The sequence below is a fragment of the Salmo salar genome, chromosome ssa01 (assembly GCF_905237065.1).
Source record: "Salmo salar chromosome ssa01, Ssal_v3.1, whole genome shotgun sequence".
Lineage (NCBI taxonomy): Eukaryota > Metazoa > Chordata > Actinopteri > Salmoniformes > Salmonidae > Salmo > Salmo salar.
Window position 1 is genome coordinate 129,967,963 of NC_059442.1, and position 21,534 is coordinate 129,989,496.

At 44.9% G+C, this 21,534-nt stretch overlaps 1 protein-coding gene across 3 annotated transcripts; it reads left to right on the top strand.

The window, feature by feature from the left end:
* The first annotated feature begins 339 nt into the window (after window positions 1-339).
* LOC106562583 (glutactin) lies at window positions 340-19,788 on the top strand. 3 transcript variants are annotated; one of them, XM_045688946.1, is made up of 5 exons: window positions 340-476; window positions 6,753-6,828; window positions 7,429-7,669; window positions 8,023-8,318; window positions 8,583-13,852. In XM_045688946.1, the coding sequence occupies exon 5, from the start codon at window positions 10,278-10,280 to the stop codon at window positions 11,820-11,822; it is 1,545 nt and encodes a 514-aa protein (XP_045544902.1). In that variant the 5' UTR covers window positions 340-476; window positions 6,753-6,828; window positions 7,429-7,669; window positions 8,023-8,318; window positions 8,583-10,277; the 3' UTR covers window positions 11,823-13,852. The 3 variants fall into 2 exon arrangements, with proteins under 3 accessions (XP_013983013.1, XP_045544902.1, XP_013983005.2); XM_014127538.2 differs by lacking the exon at window positions 8,583-13,852 and adding an exon at window positions 19,672-19,788.
* Window positions 19,789-21,534: the final 1,746 nt, after the last annotated feature.

A 21,534-nucleotide genomic window follows, 5' to 3' on the forward strand; every position in this document is an offset into this window, starting at 1 on the left:
TCTGTATAGTTGGGTTACCTTACAGAACTGTTGGTTGTCGTTTATTGTTTTCGTTTAAGTGTTCACTTTATTTATTAATTAATAAAAGAAGATGATCACTATAACCGCTGCGTTTTGGTCTCCTCAATACGACCGTTGTGACAGTTTACAATACCTTTTCCAACCTCTAATAAAACATTATCCTTTAAACTTATATACGGTGAGAGCAAGAGTGCATAAACAGCTGTAAAAAATACAGTGATCTCTCCTCTCCAAATATATAGGGAAAGTAAAACAAGGATGCTGGTCTTTGAAATGTGAGAGTGAAACCACTGTGGCTACTGGCTGTGTCAGGTCAAGGTCAGCTTCTGAAAAAAGTACATAAATAGCTGTGCAGTGTCTCAAAGTTCACTGTGTTAGAGGTGTTTTAGTCCTTCTTATTTTCAACTTCTCAGAGTGCTGACTGAACACAGAGAAGAGGGAAGGCAGAGGAAAAGGTTAGTTCAAATCTTGTTCACTGTGTAGGCTATTCTACATAGTACAACTCATTTTTGAGGCATTGATTTATGTTGAAAACTAATTGGATGAAAAGGGCTTGTTTTCAATGGGCTATTTGTGTGTAGGGTGATATATGCATGCGTGGGACACTTTTTGGTAGATGATCATGTACATTATGTATCAAAATCAGTCTACCCCTACTCAAGTGATGTTTATTTCATTAATTAAGGTCTTATCTCAAATCAAATCAAATGTTAATAGTCACATGCGCCGAATACAACAGTGAAATGCTTACTTACGAGACCATAACCAACAATGCAGTTTCAAAAAAGGGGCATTTGGGAATTTTTATGATAAAACAAGTTGATCATGTATTATGTACAACCCATAAAACAACATCAGACCCATACTTTTGCTAAAGCGTGGCTTTACGTTGTAGTGGGACACTTAAGTAGATGAAGTGGGACACTATTTTCTCATTAGAAATACATCAGTGTCCCACTTCACCTGGCACTTGTAACGTTGTAGACGCTTGTAGATGACACACTCTGTTTTTACTATTTTGTGTCAATGACCTTCTACTAAACCATCTCCATGCTATTGGGAAATGTATTTGGGGACATTCCAAGGTCTGGGTGAAAATCTAACTAAAGGAGTCTGCACAGCTTTTACTTGACCCTGAAACACCTTTATTATTCCTAAATGCCCCTTTCATAAATTCAGCCTCCTTTCTTTCCTCAGTTTCTTACACTGAACAAAAATATGAACACAACATGTAAAGTGTTGGTCCCATGTTTCATGAGCTGAAAATACAATATTCTGGAAATTTTCCACATGCACAAAAAGCTTATTTCTCTCAAATTCTGTCCACAAGTTTGTTTACATCCCTGTTACTGAGCATTTCTCCTTTGCCAAGATAATCCATACACCTGACAGGTGTGGCATATCAATAAGCTGATTAAACAGCATGATCATTACACAGATGTACCTTTTGCTGGGGACAATAAAAGGCCACTCTAAAATGTGCAGTTTTGTCACACAACACAATGCCACAGATGTCTCAAGTTGAGGGAGTGTGCAACTGGCATGCTGACTGCAGGAATGTCCACCAGAGCTGTTGCCAGAGAATTTAATGTTCATTTCTGTACCATAAGCCGCCTCCAACATTGCAGTATGTCCAACCGGCCTCACAACCGCAGACCACATGTTTGGAGCCGTGTGGGCAAGCGGTTTGCTGATGTCAACGTTGTGAACAGAGTGCCCAATGGTCGCGGTTAAACTACGGACAACAAGCATACTCAATGGTAATTTGAATGCAGAGAGATACAGTGACAAGATCCTGAGGCCCATTGTCGTGCCATTCATTGTTTGCCATCACCTCATGTTTCAGTATGATAATGCATGGCCCTATGTCACAAGAATCTGTACACAATTCCTGCAAGCTGAAAATGTCCCAGTTCTTCCATGGCCTGCATACTCTGTATTCCCAGCCATGTGAAATCCATAGATTAGGACCTAATTAATTTATTTCAATTGACTAATTTCCTGAACTGTAATTTTTGAAATTGTTGCATGTTGCGTTTATATTTTTGTTCAGTGTACATGTCAGTGAGTAGGCTACAGTTACATGCACACAATAATGCGATTATTGTGGATAGTCAGATTAATATAGTAGTTCGGTTAAAACGTTTACATGCATTGCAAGAAGAACGATTTACATGGACACATCTGAAATCAGGCAAACTGATGGCGCTCAGATAAATGCAGAAAATCACCAATCAAAATAAACGTTCTACCACAGAAGACATGTTATTTTTGGGAAGCATATTTGACTCCGAGTTCGGACATATAAAGTTTGCATGTGAAAACTACTTCAGTTGGTCCGAACTCTTCACTTGCACTGAAGAGGGAAGCTTGTGCGGCTGGTGCTAGCGCATGCGCAGATTAAACACACCACTGGAACGCCGCATAGGGTGCTTACATTGGTGTGCGCAGGTGAGCAAACTGTACACATCTGCAATTACTAATAACACATCCGCAACTGCCTGACTATATGTGATAAAGTGACAATCTGAGGCCCGACCCTAACCCACTTATATAGAAAATGCCTGTAGGCTATACTCAGATGGCAGAACGATTTTATGCCTGATTTAGATGTTCCTCTCTACAATTTCCGACATTTTGGTAGACTATTTGTTAGTTAAGTTGTCTAATTCTCTTCTGTCAATATGTGTTGTCCTAGAAGACTAAATAAACCCTTGCTCACCAGAATAATGTCACAAATCGATAGAATTAATGCTTCAATCTATTCTATCGGTAAAGTTCTCTGTCATTGCTGCTACTTTCGCGGATCAAAGACGTTTAGGGAGCGGGATAAAATGCAATACATCTAAAAAAGTTCAGTTGGACCGGTCTTATGGAAATAGAAACGATCCAACATGGTTCTGATAATATTTCATTTCGACTTTGTGTGGTTGAAATACTATCGGCTTGTATGATGCTGATAAAGATAGCACACCTCTACAGGCAGCCTGGTCTCATAGACTAGACTAACATAGTCTATGTAAAATCCGGGACACTGATATTAGTATGATATGTTTGGTCTGGTTACATAAAACAGATGGTTTAACTTAAGGTAAAAACAAAAAAGTTGTCGTTCGAATTTCATCCGGACAACGTTTAGCTAATATGCAACGTTTCAACTAGCCTACTTACTTCGTTTTAGCTACTTTGCAACTAATTAGCATGTTAGCTAACCCATCACCTAACCCTAACTTTGATTAAGATAAACAGGGTAAGGTGTTTAGGCCTACAAGACTATTGCATAGTCTGCCTACTGCAATAATCAGTTTAGCCTAATATCAAATTATTACAGTGCAAATACATTTCCCCATTGTCCTTCCTTTCTTTCCCTCCCCTTTAATTCCTTCCATTGTCATCCTATGCGGGTTATGTGCTAGGCCTATTTAGCATTTAGACTCGATTTTGAGATATGAACAATGACAACATATTCCAATGTACTTTAGAATATCTAATGAAGGAAATTACATTTGAAATGATTAAAGGTTTATTTTGTGCATAGTTAAAAAAAGGTACCTGTCCCACTATTCAAAGTCCATTCACGGGAAGTGGGATTGTAACGGCTGTCGTGGTGAATGGATGACCAAAACGCAGACGGGATGTGAATGCTCATCTTTCTATTTAATTAGAATAAAATGAACACAAAAACAAGAAACAATAGACCGACAGGAACAGTTAGCAGGCTAACATAAAGCAGTGCTAAAACAACCCACAAACCCCAGGTGAAAAAACACACTCCTAATATATGACTCCCAATCAAGAACAATGATATCCAGCTGTTCCTGATCAGGAGTCACAAGACTAACACAGAAACAGACATACTAGAAAACATATACAGACTTCTTCTGCCACGTCCTGACCAAAATACTACACAACTACTCCCTCTGCTGGTCAGGACATGACAGTACCCCCCCCCTAAAGGTGCAGACCCCGGAATGCACCTTAAAAGAAAACACAAAAATCCCCAATACCACAACAAAAAATAATACCCCCTAAACAAAAAGGGAGGGAAGGGAGGGTGGCTGCCGTCAACGACGGCACTAGTGCTACACCCCCCCTCCCCAACCCACCTATCCTGGAGGTGGCTCTGGTTCCGGCCTACTGCCCTCCAGACTCATTGGGTTCCGGGTCGTAGATAGACTCACTCTGTTGCGGATTGTAGGCAGACTCTTTCCGGTCAATGCTGTGGGCAGACTCATTTAGTTCATAGTTAAATATACACTTGTTCAGTTCCGGATCGCTGACAGACTCAACCGGTTCCGGGTCGCAGGCAGGCTCCCTCGGTTCCGGACTAGGCACTGTTGCCGGACACTCTGGACGAGGCACTGTTGCCGGACACTCTGGACGAGGCACTGTTGCCGGACACTCTGGACGAGGCACTGTTGCCGGACACTCTGGACGAGGCACTGTTGCCGGACACTCTGGACGAGGCACTGTTGCCGGACACTCTGGACGAGGCACTGATGCCGGACACTCTGGACGAGGCACTGATGCCGGACACTCTGGACGAGGCACTGTTGCCGGACACTCTGGACGAGGCACTGTTGCCGGACACTCTGGCCTGGTCTAACGCACTAGAAGCCTGATGCGTGGGGCTGGTAGTGGAGGTACCAGCCTGGGGACATGCACCTCAGGGCTAGTGCGAGGAGCGGGAACAGGCTGACTAGGACTAGGCTGACTCATGGGAAGCTTGATCCGTGGTGCTGGTACTGGTCGTGCCAGACTGGAGGTACTCACTTCCAGGTCAGCACAAGAGGCGGAAACCGGACAGACTGGGCCATGGAGGCGCACAGGTGGTCTTGCGCGCGCCTCCTGCACAACCCGTCCTGGCTGGGTGGAACTAGCAGCCCTGTACGAGCAGGGTGCTAGTACAGGGCGAACTGGGCTGTGCAGGGGCTTGATGGTTACCGTGCGTAGAGCAGGCGTAGGGTAGCCTGGTCCTAGGAGGTGTACCGGCGACCAGACGCGCTGCGCAGGCATCCTCCTACCAGGCTGGATGCCCACTCTAGCACGGCATCTGCGAGGTGCTGGAATAGCTCGCACCGAACTGTGCGTGCGTATGGGCGAGATTGTGCGCACCTCAGCAAAACACGGCGCCATCCACTCCATATGCTCCTCCATATAATCACGGGTAGCTGGCTTATGGCTCTTCCTTGGCCTAGCCAAACTACCCGTGTGCCCCCCCCCAAGAAAAATTTCTTGGGGGTGCCTCTCCGGCTTCCTCGCCAGCGCGTACATAGCCTCATATCGACGCCTCTCCGCCTTGGCCTCCTCTATCTCTTCCCTTGGGCGACAGTATTCTCCAGCCTGGTGCCAAGGTCCTGCCCCGTCCAGAATCTCCTCCCAAGTCCATCTCTCACTATAGTCCATGTATTCCGTCTGCTGCTCCTTTCTCCGCTGCTTTGTCTTTGTTTGGTGGGTTGTTCTCTAACGGCTGTCGTGGTGAATGGATGACCAAAATGCAGACGGGATGTGAATGCTCATCTTTCTATTTAATTAGAATAAAATGAACACAAAAACAAGAACCAATAGACCGACAGGCACAGTTAGCAGGCTAACATAAAGCGGTGCTAAAACAACAACCCACAAACCCCAGGTGAAAAACACACTCCTAATATATGACTCCCAATCAGGAACAACGATATCCAGCTGTTCCTGATCAGGAGTCACAAGACTAACACAGAAACAGACATACTAGAAAACACATACAGACTTCTTCTGCCACGTCCTGACCAAAATACTACACAACTACTCCCTCTGCTGGTCAGGACGTGACAGGGACAGTAATATAAATCTAATTTTCATAAAACATAAAAGCTGTTTACATGAATGGTTATTAGGTTTCAAATCACTATTAATTTTAACACCAAAAGCTAGATTGTTCAATGATAATAATTGACACAATGACAAACTTATCATTCTAGCGCAAGGTATCATAGTATGGCAGGTTTTTTTGTTTTCAATGGATCAAATGATCGAAGAAACCTGACCACACACGCTAAAGTGATGTAACGCTAACAAGTGATGTAACGCTGACACCAATGTTTTATGCCCAGAACACATGGAGAAACAACCCAATAATATTTGTTGTGATTGATTTACAAAGTTACTATAGTACAGCACCCTCAAACGCAAATGTCTCACTACACCTGATGTCCCACTAACGCTGACTTCACCACAAGTTATCCAGTAGGCCAATACATACACATACTTGTCATGTTTTTTCAAATGTTAACAACTATTAGCAATATTAAATGTAATGTTATTAGATATACTGTATATCATTACTATACATCATAGTTATCTAAAAACAGCATTTTCAAGAAAACATTTATTGCTACTTTATGTTTGACATGTTTATGCCCCAAAAATGATGCTTGCGGAGACTGCGGGGAGCTACACAAATTTAGATTGTTCATGTTTCCTATAAGAGAATTGTTGTACTTTGCAAGTTCAAAATGATCCGTCGATAACCACTGTAAATTATGAATAAATAAATACAACTTTTATTAATAAGAATGAATAAACAATGAATAAGTAGGAATAGTAATAGGTCTGCATTGTGTATTTTAAAGTGTTACCTCATATTCTCTGCTAGTATGATAACTTGAGAAAAGGTCCAGTAGATAAATGAACACATTACACTTCAAATTATACAGTGTAAGACTGGTGTAAGGCTGTTTTTTTCCCAACAGATTCTGAATAATGGGGGCCTCGGTGTCTATAAGGAACCAAACCCCTTACACTTGGCACTACGAACTTGTCGGCGACGTAAGTATCTGAGTCAATGTAAAATCATGATAGTTAGAAACGTAGTGTAATGCTGTGACACTACTGTTGCTAATGGGAAACTTTCTTACAGACAGCAAAATCAATAGAATTTAAATATGGCAAGATAATTGATAACGACAATAATGTAATTTTGCTGAGTGTAAGGTGCTCTGTGAAATACCTGATCATGATATTTATAAACCTAGATTATTGGCTCTTCCCAATGCTGGCATGCCACAAAGGAAGGCAACCATTAGGAAGAGCTGAACTAATAATGGCAGTGTTGATAGAGTTGAATTCTGTTGATGTTGTTAATATGAATAAAGTCAGCCCATTGTGTATAATAATGCAATTTTTCTTAGTGTAGCCTACCTTCAAGTATTGTGGACTACCTGAAAGTGGCTGTCGGCAGTAAAAGCCAGAACGCTTATCAATATTGTCCCTGTGTCAAAATGAAAACCAGTGTTATATCAGACCTGGACATTTTATTTTGAGATCAATCTAGAAAATTGTTGAGCATTAAGTTGGATCGCTGAAGATGAATCTTTACACATTTCGAGATTTAAAATGTATATCTGGTAATGATTTTCTGTTTTCCAGGGAGGTGGCAGTGGCACGTTGCATGGTTGGGGTAGTGTAGAAAGAAAACTCAACTCTAGGTGGATCCATTGCTACCTAAAGTTAAGATATGACAATCACAGTAGCAACTCCTTCTCATATGAATTCAACAGTCACAAGCAGGACGGGAGTCAAACATTCACTATTATAGAAACCAGTGGCCGTTCACTTATTCAGCTACTGTGCGACACAGAGTCTAATAGTCCAACATGTCCAAACTATGGTAAGTCCATCAAATTCTTACAAATCTGCTGAGCTACATTATCATGTTCAAAATGTTCCATTTGGAAATAAACCATATACTCTCAATACATCGTATATCAGCAACTAGCAACTGAGCCAATTAATGTAAAGACAATTCCTTACAGTATACAAATAATATAGTATTGGTTCATATGTTCAGCAAATAGCAGTATTGGCTCAGGGCTGCTATTTTTCTTCTTGATCAGCATTTTGTTGGAACAACATTGGCTGTTGGCTACTACGTCTCAAATGCCACCTTATTTGTACACATGGTCTCTGGCCAAACGCTGTGTACACATAGGGAATATGGTGTCATTTGTATTCATCCATCAGGGAAGCAAGAGGAAGACCGTATCCGTCAGCAGCAGGAGGAGATGGAGCGGCGAAGACAGGAGGAGCAACGAAGACGACAGCAGGAGGAGAGGAGGCGCCAGGAGCAACTGGAGAGGGAGAGGACGATCCAGCAAGAAATCGAAAGGGAGAGCGAACTTTCGGGTAGGAAGGTGTCAAAGGGACGAGAAAAGCTGAGACAGAAGCTGAGTCTAAAAGGACAACAGCGCCATCACCAGCGTACACAAGTACTACACCAGATGATAGAAGATGACGCTGCAGCAATCAAAAGGGATGAGGTATGAGGTATTTCAAAAAGGGTTGTAGAGTGGATTTTATTTTGCATTAATGATTTTGTGTTTCACATAAATGTTGCGTTAACTTAATGATAAACATATTATATATTTCTGAAAATACAGTTTCTTCATATTTACATACAGTTGCCGATTTACACCACTAATAGAAAACGTGTTTATAGTATGACACATACATCTTTTAGTGCATCTGTACTAAAATATTCATTTCCTTTGCACTTTTTTTGTGTTGGGAACATTTCATTCTAGCACGGGGACTTGAAAAATAAGTTTGATGAACTTCTGAAGAAATACAAGATCACTGAAGACAAAAGCATGCAAGAGGACAAACTTGAAAACCGAATGAAAAATCTTCAGAATGAACTAACCCTTCAATACTTTGGAGAGCCTCAACTGTCCATCTGGTGTCAGTTGACCATAGATTGTGCTATCAGCCAAGGAGAGCAATCACTCACCGAGCGGTTTAGCATCCTCACGGCTGTGACAGAGCTAACGTTGACCAACGACTCGGACACAGACAGTAAAGAGGACCAACTACCTGACTGGGACCAGAAGTATGACTTTCTCATCAGTCTTCTTGAACAGCTGTACAGCACAAATCCCACAGTGGCTCAAAAACTTGTTCTGAGCATTCTTGATGTGTTCACAGAGGTGTCAGAGAAAAACAAGGGGCTCCTTAGTCAAATTCTCTTCAACATGATCTGGACACCTTCAGAAATTCTGCTCTTTTTGCGAGGTGTTTCAGGCATAAACCAAGACTTAGCAACCTCGATCCTTCAAACAAGCTGGATCTTCTCTCTACTCTCTCTGCTCTGAAAGATAAAGACCCTGTCAACTCTCTACAATGGTATGCTGAGGCAGAAGGGGACAAGGATGCCGACACCATTGTGAATGAAATGCAAAATGAAAAGTACCCAGAGAAAATATTGTCCATAATGAAGGAAATTCTAGGATACATGACAGAGGAACTTCCAAAACATGCAAAGGAGGACTTGGATCAGGTAAAGATAGAGGAAGCAAAGCAGATGATCAAGTCACTGGATTTTACTAACCCTGACCTTGCTGTTCTCAAGGAGGTCCTAATAAGGATGTCTATTGCTGTGCAAGACTGCTCAACCATTTACACTCAAAATGGTAAGAAAATAGAAGGCTACTTTCCCCGACTCACTCAGTTGGCATCACTGCTCATGCTCCTTCTACCAAAGTTAACAGGGAAAAAAGGTATCCTTCTGGAAATCGGCACAGGTGAAGGAAAATCTTGCATCTTGGCTATGTTTGCCACCATCCAGGCTATCCGTGGCACTAAGGTTGACGTTGTGACCAGTTCTCCAGTCCTTGCTCGCCGAGACCAAGAGGAGTGGAATAAACTGTATGACATGTTTGGTGTCACGTTCTCTGATGTGCCACCACCACAGATACAGGGAAGCTCCCCTGAAAGCAGGGATAGTAGGCTACAGGAAGCTTACAGGAAACAATTAGTTTACGGAACCGTTGGCAGCTTTGCAGCAGACGCGTTGAGGCAGGAATTCGAGAAGGACACCACACGTGGGGAGAGGAGGTTCGACATGGTGATTGTGGATGAAGTGGACTACATGACTTTGGACAATGTAGTTCAGGTGACGTTTCTGTCCCACGAGGCAAGTGGCCTGAGGCACCTTGGACAAGTCCTTGCTAGCATATGGGCCATGGTATCTACGTGTCAGCCAATTGAGATGGAAGATACTGGAGAGATTGAGTGGGCAACTGGAATCCAGCATTTTCACAAGGCTGCAAAGTTAGCAGTTATCGGTCCAGCGACATCTAAAGAATTCTCTGAATTTCACATTTTGGAAGCCGGAGTGGAGTTGGGTATCTATTCAGATGAAGATTTTGACATGTTCATGCAAGCTCTAGAGAACACAGAAAGATGATGCAACGGAGAACAGGATAACTGTTGATACATTCATGGCCAAAGTTGGAATTACTCAGCAGTGTGATCTGCTCACCATCATGGAGAAAGCACTGGAGAATGATGTGGCCATTGACTGTTACTCTGTGACAAACAATAAAGCCGTGCTGGTTGAGGAGAAAAAGTTGCACAACAACCCTGATATCCTGGAAATCAAAATGCTTCTCTTCGAGAATGGACGAGCCAGCGAGATCATACCTGAAGACAAACTCATTAAGGCAACTGTCTCTGAGCTGAAGCCTAAAATCAAATTTTCTGGCAACTCTCAGTCAAACTCAGAGTTTCTTGTGATCCCCTCTTCCCTTGAGAAATACCTTGAGAATCGGTTACCAGTCTTTGTGGAAAACGCCCTGAAAGCCATCATGATGATACAAGGCAGAGAGTACATGATTGATCAGACGTTGGAAGCTGTCGGAGACAAGCATCTCCACCATGCTATCATCCCAGTGGACTTCCAGGCCAGTGGAGTGTTGGAGAAGAACAAACGCTGGGGGGACGGCCTGCAGCAGTTTCTGGAGATGAAACACCAGCTGGCAACCACTCCTTTGTCCAATGTGACAAATTACCTATCAAATTTCCATTACTTTCAAAAGTACCTAACAGGGAATGGGATATTTGGTGTGTCTGGGACATTAGGGGGCGATGCCGACAAAGATTTCCTTGCAAGGCATTACGAAACAGACAGCTACACAATTCCAGCTCACCGCCATAAGGTTGTTGAGCTTCCAGCAATGCAGGTCAGTGGGCAAGCCCAGTGGATGGAAATCCTCTGTAAGACAGCAATGAGAGTGGCAGACAGTGGTCAGGTTGTCTTGGTCATATGTGAGGATGTCAAGACCGCAAATGAGCTTCTGAAGAAAATAGAGAGCGAGAATCCACATCCCCGCATCACATTATACACAATCAGTGAGAAACACAACATTGAGAGTATCGAATTCAGAGGGGGACATATAATCATAGCCACAAATCTAGGAGGTCGTGGAACAGATATCAAGGTTGATCAGGATGTCAACCTATGTGGTGGCCTCTTCGTCCTCCTGACACATTACCCTGGCAGTCGCAGAGTGGAGAAACAGGTGTTCGGAAGAACTGGTCGGAAGGGAAACCCGGGCATGGTCCAGATGATCCTCTGTGGGGATAACCTTGCCCCAGCATACCAGGGCCAGCCTGTGGAGATCATGAGACAATTGAGAGAGGAGTACGAAGTCCAACGCATCAAAGATATGGAGACAGATGAGCTTCTCGAAATAAAAATTAAAGAGGACCTGTTTGGCACGTTTTGCGAATTTCTTGACAAGTTTGACGGCAACTTCACAAAACAGGAGAGACTTGACCTGTCGGGAATGGGGCCGAATGATGTCCCTGAGTGTTTTAAAAATAATGGCCCTAAGTTTGATTACCAGCCTGCACTCAATGCTTTGAAAGAAACATGGGCATTGTGGCTTACCCTTCACGAGGAGCACATCCGTCAGCATGAAGATATCAGTGTTCTTAAAGCAGACCTTCTTGAGCATCTCACAAATAGGGACAACATGACTTAATACCGAGTCCTGATGCTATCTCTATCTTTACTGGTAATGACTTAGACGAAGAGACCTCCGAGGCTGGTTCTGGATCAGCAAACCATAGCTCAGAGAAGGCTGAGAGTGAAGTGCCCTCTTCATCAGCTGCTATGCAGGAGCTCCTCTCTAGGGTTCTGAAAGCTCTGGATATTAATCCAGACCCTAAGAGCAGCCGTGAGAAGAGTGTACATTCCTCAGTGCCCCAAGTTACAGTGCACCAATTAACTGTGTCAAACTTGGGCTAAGGTGAACTCAAGGTTCCATCTGTCAAACCAGTACAAGCTTTGGACCTTCATGGCTTCACCTGAAGAGTTGGTACTGGACCAGTACCCCGTCATGGACCCCATTGTTGCCACAATGGTACTCCCAGACAAGGAGATCATTGGTAGGTCCCCCGCTGTCCTCTGTGACCTCATCGGGTTGCTGACGACCACTTAAAGGACACCTTCCTGACTTTAGTCATGGTGGCTCGCCTCATGAACGCGACCACTCTGCTGCAGGCATACCTGCACAGTCTGATAGTTTGCCTGTCCACCGACGGTGACCCTGAGCTGACAGCTGAAATGTCTCAGGGGTCCACACTCCTCTCCCTCTTAAACACTGAGATGTCATGTGCTAATAGCAAAGCCCTGTCTACGGTCATCTCGTCACGCAGACAGCGTTGGCTCTCACAGACAAAGATGTCATCCTCGGTGAAGAAACACTTTATGGAGCTCCCTATCTCCCCAGGCCAAGCTTTTGGTCCTGGTGTGGATGCCATTTTGGACCAAACGGCAAAGCTGTGGAATGACAGAGAGAGCCTGCAGTCTTTCATGGTTCCCCCTGCCCTGCGTTACCCTACCCAGAGACAATTGCAGTCTAGACCTCAGCTCTCACCTGCCTCTCTCCGAACCTCCCACAATCCAGCCACGCCCTGATCAGCCACGTCAACAGGCTCCGGGTCAGCCACGTCAACAGGCTCCGTGGCGCCACCACCAGCACAGGCAGCGGCATAACAAGCACCGTCCCTCTACTCCGAAGAAGGATGGGCCCCCTCAGTCATCCTGATGGGTGTGGCCACGCCTTCGGGCCACTTCTCCCATGTCCATCGGGCAAAGTGGGAGGAGCTTTTGCTGGATACAGTAATACAGGGGTACAGACTCCAGTTCCGATGCCGGCCATCACCACCTTTCAGAGGGATTTGGTCAACTACAACAGCCGACCCCCTGAAAAGAGAAGCTCTCCAACTGGAGATTGCCTCCCTAAATGGAGAAGAATAAAATCAGACAACTCAAATCATCAGTACAGCGCAGTGGATTCTATTGAGTATATTTCCTAGTAGCCAAGAGGGATGGCGGCTTTCGCCTCTCCCATTCAAGATGCTATCTTCCTCCTGCATCCTACAGGCTATCAGCCCAGGCCACTGGTTCACCACTGTCGACCTAAAAGATGTCTACTTCCATGTACTGATCCACCCGGCTCACAGGAAGTTCCTGTGCTTTCCTGTGCATTCAACGGCATAGCATACGAGTATCAAATGTTACCTTTTGGCCTCTCCCTGGCACCAATACCATTCACAAAATGCATAGATGACGCTCTAGCACCCCTATCAAGGGATGATGGTACTAAATAACCTAGACGATTGGCTAATCTGTGCTCAGTCACGAGAACAGGCAGCAGCAGACACAACATCTCTCCTGAAGATGCCCTGGCCCACGAGTGGCCTAGGAAGAGGCTATACGTCCTGATGTATACGCCCTATGCCCCCTGATGTACACAGTCTGTGTCCTGTGGAACTCAGTCCGGCTTTAAACTTACTCTTAAAAGGTGTAATAGTAGAATGCACAAGGTGCAATTTAGAATGTGGTACTGCATCATCAGTTCCTCTTGTCATGTTAATCATTGCATACCTTAGAGCTATTTATAACTTGTCAGAAATGTCCAGATCAACTAGCCCATGTCAGCTAACGTTTTTATATACTGAACAAATATACTGCTCAAAAAAATAAAGGGAACACTTAAACAACCCATCCTAGATCTGAATGAAAGAAATAATCTTATTAAATACTTTTTTCTTTACATAGTTGAATGTGCTGACAACAAAATCACACAAAAATAATCAATGGAAATCCAATTTATCAACCCATGGAGGTCTGGATTTGGAGTCACACTCAAAATTAAAGTGGAAAACCACACTACAGGCTGATCCAACTTTGATGTAATGTCCTTAAAACAAGTCAAAATGAGGCTCAGTAGTGTGTGTGGCCTCCACGTGCCTGTATGACCTCCCTACAACGCCTGGGCATGCTCCTGATGAGGTGGCGGATGGTCTCCTGAGGGATCTCCTCCCAGCCCTGGACTAAAGCATCCGCCAACTCCTGGACAGTCTGTGGTGCAACATGGCGTTGGTGGATGGAGCGAGACATGATGTCCCAGATGTGCTCAATTGGATTCAGGTCTGGGGAACGGGCGGGCCAGTCCATAGCATCAATGCCTTCCTCTTGCAGGAACTGCTGACACACTCCAACCACATGAGGTCTAGCATTGTCTTGCATTAGGAGGAACCCAGGGCCAACTGCACCAGCATATGGTCTCACAAGGGGTCTGAGGATCTCATCTCGGTACCTAATGGCAGTCAGGCCAAAGAAGTGCCACCCCACACCATGACTGACCCACCGCCAAACCGGTCATGCTGGAGGATGTTGCAGGCAGCAGAACGTTCTCCACGGCATCTCCAGACTCTGTCATGTCTGTCACGTGCTCAGTGTGAACCTGCTTTCATCTGTGAAGAGCACAGGGCGCCAGTGGCGAATTTCCCAATCTTGGTGTTCTCTGGCAAATGCCAAACGTCCTGCATGGTGTTGGGCTGTAAGCACAACCCCCACCTGTGGACGTCGGGCCCTCATACCACCCTCATGGAGTCTGTTTCTGACCGTTTGAGCAGACACATGCACATTTGTGGCCTGCTGGAGGTCATTTTGCAGGGCTCTGGCAGTGCTTCTCCTGCTCCTCCTTGCATAAAGGAGGAGGTAGTGTTCCTGCTGCTGGGTTGTTGCCCTCCTACGGCCCCCTCCACGTCTCCTGATGTACTGGCCTGTCTCCTGGTAGCGCCTCCATGCTCTGGACACTACGCTGACAGACACAACAAACCTTCTTGCCACAGCTCGCATTGATGTGCCATCCTGGATGAGCTGCACTACCTGAGCCACTTGTGTGGATTGTAGACTCCGTCTCATGCTACCACTAGAGTGAAAGCACTGCCAGCATTCAAAAGTGACCAAAACATCAGCCAGGAAGCATAGGAACTGAGAAGTGGTCTGTGGTCCCCACCTGCAGAACCACTCCTTTATTGGGGGTGTCTTGCTAATTGCCTATAATTTCCACCTGTTGTCTATTCCATTTGCACAACAGCATGTGAAATTTATTGTCAATCAGTGTTGCTTCCTAAGTGGACAGTTTGATTTCACAGAAGTGTGATTGACTTGGAGTTACATTGTGTTGTTTAAGTGTTCCCTTTATTTTTTGAGCAGTGTATATAAACGCAACATGTCAAGTGTTGGTCCCATGTTTCATGAGCTGAAATTAAATATCCCAGAAATGTTCCATATGTACAAAAAGCTTATTTCTCTTAAATTGTGTGCACAAATTTGTTTACATCCTTGTTAGTGAGCATTTCTCCTTTACCAAGATAATCCATCCACCTGACAGGTGTGGCATATCAAGAAGCTGATTCAAACAGCATGATCATTACACAGATGCATCTCGGGGCTCCCGGGTGGCACAGCGGTCTAAGGCACAGTGCTAGAGGTGTCACTACAGGCACCCTGGTTCGATTCCAGGCTGTATCACAACCGGCTGTGATTGGGAGTACCATAGGGCAGCGTACAATTGGCCCAGCATCATCCGGGTTTGGCCGGTGTAGGCTGTCATTGTAAATAAGAATTTGTTCTTAACTGACTTACCTAGTTAAATTAACATAATATATAAATAATAATAAATAAAATAAAAGGCCAGTCTAAAATGTGCAGTTTTGTCATACAATGCCACAAATGTCTCAAGTTTTGAGGGAGCATACAATTGGCATGCTGACTGCAGGAATGTCCACCACAGCTGTTGCCAGAGAATTTAATGTTCATTTCTCTACCATAAACTGCATCCAATGTCGTTTTAGAGAATTTGGCAGAACGTCCAACCGGCCTCACAACTGCAGACCACGTGTATGGCGTCGTGTGGGCGAGCGGTTTGCTAATGTCAACGTTGTGAACAGTGCCCCATGGTGGCGGTGGGGTTATGGTATGGGCAGGCATAAGATACAGACAACGAACACAATTGCATTTTATTAATGGCAATTTGACTGCACAGAAATACTGTGACGAGTACCTGAGGACAATTTATTTTATATTTTTGTTCAGTATATTTCGTTTTTTTTGCCTATAGATATTGTTGTATTTTTTTTGTCACTCAAATATCAAATGAATACACATTAGACATGGCAAAATGTATAGAATTGCAATAAAGTTTGCTTTAAAACTGCTAAATGTTCTTTGCACCCCATGGCAAAATGTGTAGAATTGCAGGAAATAAGCTTTAAAAATGCAAGATTCTCTCCACCAACAAGGGGTGTGAACAGTTTGTCATGAACAGTGCTTGTGCCCATAGAAATGGACGTGTCGCAGGGGGGTGGGGGGGTGGGATGTTCCCCAATGCTGGAAGGGGGGACCAGAGTAAATAAGCCGACTTACTCTGGTATTGTCATCCCCTTGAGTGATTAGCATAGTCCCTCAAGCGAAAGAGAAAAAGGTTAGTCATGTAACCATGGTTCTGAGCTAGGGACTATGCTAGTCCAGGTATTCATGAATCACACCCGTGGCATGGAATTACTCTGATATTAATATCTCGACTCATCCCACCGCCAGGTGGAAGGATATCCCATTGAGTGACAAGCATAGTCCCTTGCTAATAACACCATGGTTACATGAGTAACCTTTGTTATTGTGTGTGTGTCGATGGGTGATTTTTTTTTTTTTTACAATCCGTTTTGAATTCAGGCTGTAACAACAAAATGTGGAATAAGTTGAGGGGTATGAATACTTTCTGAAGCCACTGTAATTTGTGTCATCAGATTGCGACAGGAAGATTCCTAGATGCCTTTCCAGACTCCCTCCGCCTACCCAAAGACGTCAGAGTACAAAAATCAGTTAACCACCTAACTGAGGAACTCAATTTAACCTTGCGCAATACCCTAGATGCAGTCGCACCCCTAAAAACAAAAAACATTTGTCATAAGAAACTAGCTCCATGGTATACAGAAAATACCCAAGCTCTGAAGCAAGCTTCCAGAACATTGGAACAGAAATGGTGCCACACCAAACTGGAAGTCTTCTGACTAGCTTGGAAAGACAGTACCGTGCAGTATCGAAGAGCCCTCACTGCTGCTTGATCATCCTATTTTTCCAACTTAATTGAGGAAAATAAGAACAATCCAAAATTTCTCTTTGATACTGTCGCAAAGCTAACTAAAAAGCAGCATTCCCCAAGAGAGGATGGCTTTCACTTCAGCAGTGATAAATTCATTAACTTCTTTGAGGAAAAGATCATGATCAATAGAAAGCAAATTACGGACTCCTCTTTAAATCTGCGTATTCCTCCAAAGCTCAGTTGTCCTGAGTCTGCACAACTCTGCCAGGACCTAGGATCAAGGGAGACACTCAAGTGTTTTAGTACTATATCTCTTGACACAATGATGAAAATAATCATGGCCTCTAAACGTTCAAGCTGCATACTGGACCCTATTCCAACTAAACTACTGAAAGAGCTGCTTCCTGTGCTTGGCCCTCCTATGTTGAACATAATAAACGGCTCTCTATCCACCGGATGTATACCAAACTCACTGAAAGTGGCAGTAATAAAGCCTCTCTTGAAAAAGCCAAACCTTGACCCAGAAAATATAAAAAACTATCGGCCTATATCGAATCTCCCATTCCTCTCAAGAATGTTAGAAAAAGCTGTTGCACAGCAACTCACTGCCTTCCTGAAGACAAACAATGTATACAAAGCGCTTCCGTCTGGTTTTAGACCTCATCATAGCACTGAGACTGCACTTGTGAAGGTGGTAAATTACATTTTAATGGCGTCAGACCGAGGCTCTGTATCTGTCCTCGTGCTCCTAGACCTTAGTGCTGCTTTTGATACCATCGATCACCACATTCTTTTGGAGAGATTGGAGACCCAAATTGGTCTACACGGACAAATTCTGGCCTGGTTTAGATCTTATCTGTCGGAAAGATATCAGTTTGTCTCTGTGGATGGTTTGTCCTCTGACAAATCAACTGTAAATTTCGGTGTTCCTCAAGGTTCCGTTTTAGGACCACTATTGTTTTCACTATATATTTTACCTCTTGTCATTCGGAAACATAATGTTAACTTTCACTGACATGCGGATGACACACAGCTGTACATTTCGATGAAACATGGTGAAGCCCCAAAATTGCCCTCCCTGGAAGCCTATGTTTCAGACATAAGGAAGTGGATGGCTGCAAATGTGCTACTTTTAAACTTGGACAAAACAGAGATGCTTGTTCTAGGTCCCAAGAAACAAAGAGATCTTCTGTTGAATCTGACAATTAATCTTGATGGTTGTACAGTCGTCTCAAATAAAACTGTGAAGGACCTCGGCGTTACTCTGGACCCTGATCTCTCTTTTGACGAACATATCAAGACTGTTTCAAGGACAGATTTTTTCCATCTACGTAACATTGCAAAAATCTGAAACTTTCTGTCCAAAAATGATGCAGAAAAATTCATCCATTCTTTTGTCACTTCTAGGTTAGACTACTGCAATGCTCTACTTTCCGGCTACCCGGATAAAGCACTAAATAAACTTCAGTTAGTGCTAAACACGGCTGCTAGAATCTTGACTAGAACCCCAAAAAATATCATATTACTCCAGTGCTAGCCTCTCTACACTGGCTTCCTGTTAAGGCTAGGGCTGATTTTAAGGTTTTACTGCTAACCTACAAAGCATTACATGGGCTTGCTCCTACCTATCTTTCTGATTTGGTCCTGCCGTACATACCTACACGTACGCTACGGTCACAAGATGCAGGCCTCCTAACTGTCCCTAGAATTTCTAAGCAAACAGCTGGAGGCAGGGCTTTCTCCTATAGAGCTCCATTTTTATGGAATGGTCTGCCTACCCATGTGAGAGACGCAGACTCGGTCTCAACCTTTAAGTCTTTATTGAAGACTGTTCTCTTCAGTAGATCATATGATTGAGTGTAGTCTGGCACAGGAGTGTGAAGGTGAACGGAAAGGCACAGGAGCAATGAACTGCCCTTGCTGTCTCTGCCTGGCCTGTTCCCCTCTCTCCACTGGGATTCTCTGCCTCTAACCCTATTACAGTGGCTGAGTCACTGGCTTACTGGTGCTCTTCTATGCCGTCCCTAGGAGGGGTGCGTCACTTGAGTGGGTTGAGTCACTGAAGTGATCTTCCTGTCTGGGTTGGCGCCCCCCCACTTGGGTTGTGCCGTAGCGGAGATCTTTGTGGGCTATACTCGGCCTTGTCTCAGGATGGTAAGTTGGTGGTTGAAGATATCCCTCTAGGGGTGTGGGTGCTGTGCTTTGGCAAAGTGGGTGTGGTTATATCCTGCCTGTTTGGCCCTGTCCGGGGGTATCGTCGGACGGGGCCACAGTGTCTCCCAACCCCTCCTGTCTCAGCCTCCAGTATTTATGCTGCAGTAGTTTATGTGTCGGGGGGCTAGGGTCAGTCTGTTATATCTGGCGTATTTCTCCTGTGTGTGAATTTAAGTATGCTCTCTCTAATTCTTTCTTTCTTTCTCTCTCTCGGAAGACCTGAGCCCTAGGACCATGCCTCAGGACTACCTGGCCTGATGACTCCTTGCTGTCCCCAGTCCACCTGGCTCTGCTGCTGCTACAGTTTCAACTGTTCTGCCTGCGGCTATGGAACCCTGACCTGTTCACCGGACGTGCTACCTGTCCCAGCAGGAGCTGTAGAGATACTCTGAATGATCGGCTATGAAAAGCCAACTGACATTTACTCCAGAGGTGCTGACCTGTTGCACCCTCGACAACCACTGTGATTATTATTATTTGACCCTGCTGGTCATCTATGAACATTTGTACATCTTGGCCATGTTCTGTTATAATCTTCACCCGGCACAGCCAGAAGAGGACTGGCCACCCCTCATACCCTGGTTCCTCTCTAGGTTTCTTCCTAGGTTCTGGCCTTTCTAGGGAGTTTTTCCTAGCCACCGTGCTTCTACACCTGCATTGCTTGCTGTTTGGGGTTTTAGGCTGGGTTTCTGTACAGAACTTTGATATATCAGCTGATGTAAGAAGGGCTGTATAAATACATTTGATTTGAATGGTGGATGGCATACATGTAGCCTGTCAGTATGGAATGGGACCAGAGAGGACAAGGTGTGCCTCCATAACACTACAATAATTGTAATCTACCCAATTAATATTGGTTCATCAATATTCTTACATGTGTAGGGTTAATATAAAAGTGAGTCTGTGATCAGGGTTAGGCCTAGTAGAATGTATTTCTATTTTTATGAACCTTTATTTAAACAGGTATTCACATTGTGGTAACTATTTTACAAGAGTCCTGTATACGTTTACAAATAAATCCCAGTACATAAATAACATAACAGCCCTAATATACATTACAAATAAAACACACTATAATAAAACACAATACACAACATTAAACATATTTACTAAAAGCAATCGTATTCTGTAACATAAAAGTCTCCAATCAGTGTAACGGCCGTCTGAAAGAGTAGACCAAGGCGCAGTGTGGTTAGTGCTCATCTTTGTAATTTAATGGAAAAACAGAACACTTTACAAATAAACAAAAGACAACAGCCAAACAGTTCTGTCAGGTAACAAATGACTAAACAGAAAATAACCACCCACCAAAACCCAAAGGAAAACAGGTTGCCTAAGTATGGCTCCCAATCAGCAACAACGATATACAGCTGTCCCTGATTGAGAGCCATACCCGGCCGACACAAAGAAATACCAAACATAGAAAAAAGGACATAGAATGCCCACCCCAACTTACACCCTGACCAACCAAAATAGAGACATAAAAGGATCTCTAAGGTCAGGGCGTGACAGTACCCCCCCCTCAAAGGTGCGGACTCCGGCCGCAAAACCTAAACCTATAGGGGAGGGTCCGGGTGGGCATCTACTCGTGGTGGCGGCTCAGGAGCAGGACGCAGACCCCGCTCCACCGCTGGCTCACCCCACTTTAATGGCTCCCCTAGAGCGTGGTCTCTTGCCGCCGACCACGGACTGGGGACTCTCGCAGCGGGCCCCGGACTGGCGGGCGACTCTGGCTGCGCCCGGCTGGCGGGCGACTCTGGCTGCGCCCGGCTGGCGGCCGACTCTGGCTGCGCCCGGCTGGCGGCCGACTCTGGCTGCGCCCGGCTGGCGGCCGACTCTGGCTGCGCCCGGCTGGCGGCCGACTCTGGCTGGCTCCGGGCTGTGGGCCGTCTCGGCTGGCTCCGGGCCGTCTCGGCAGGCTCCGGGCTGTGGGCCGTCTCTAGACGGGGCACTGTCGCCGGAAGCTCTGGACGGGGAACTATCGCCGGAAGCTCTGGATGGGGAACTGTCGCCGGAAGCTCTGGACGGGGAACTGTCGCCGGAAGCTCTGGACGGGGAACTGTCGCCGGAAGCTCTGGAC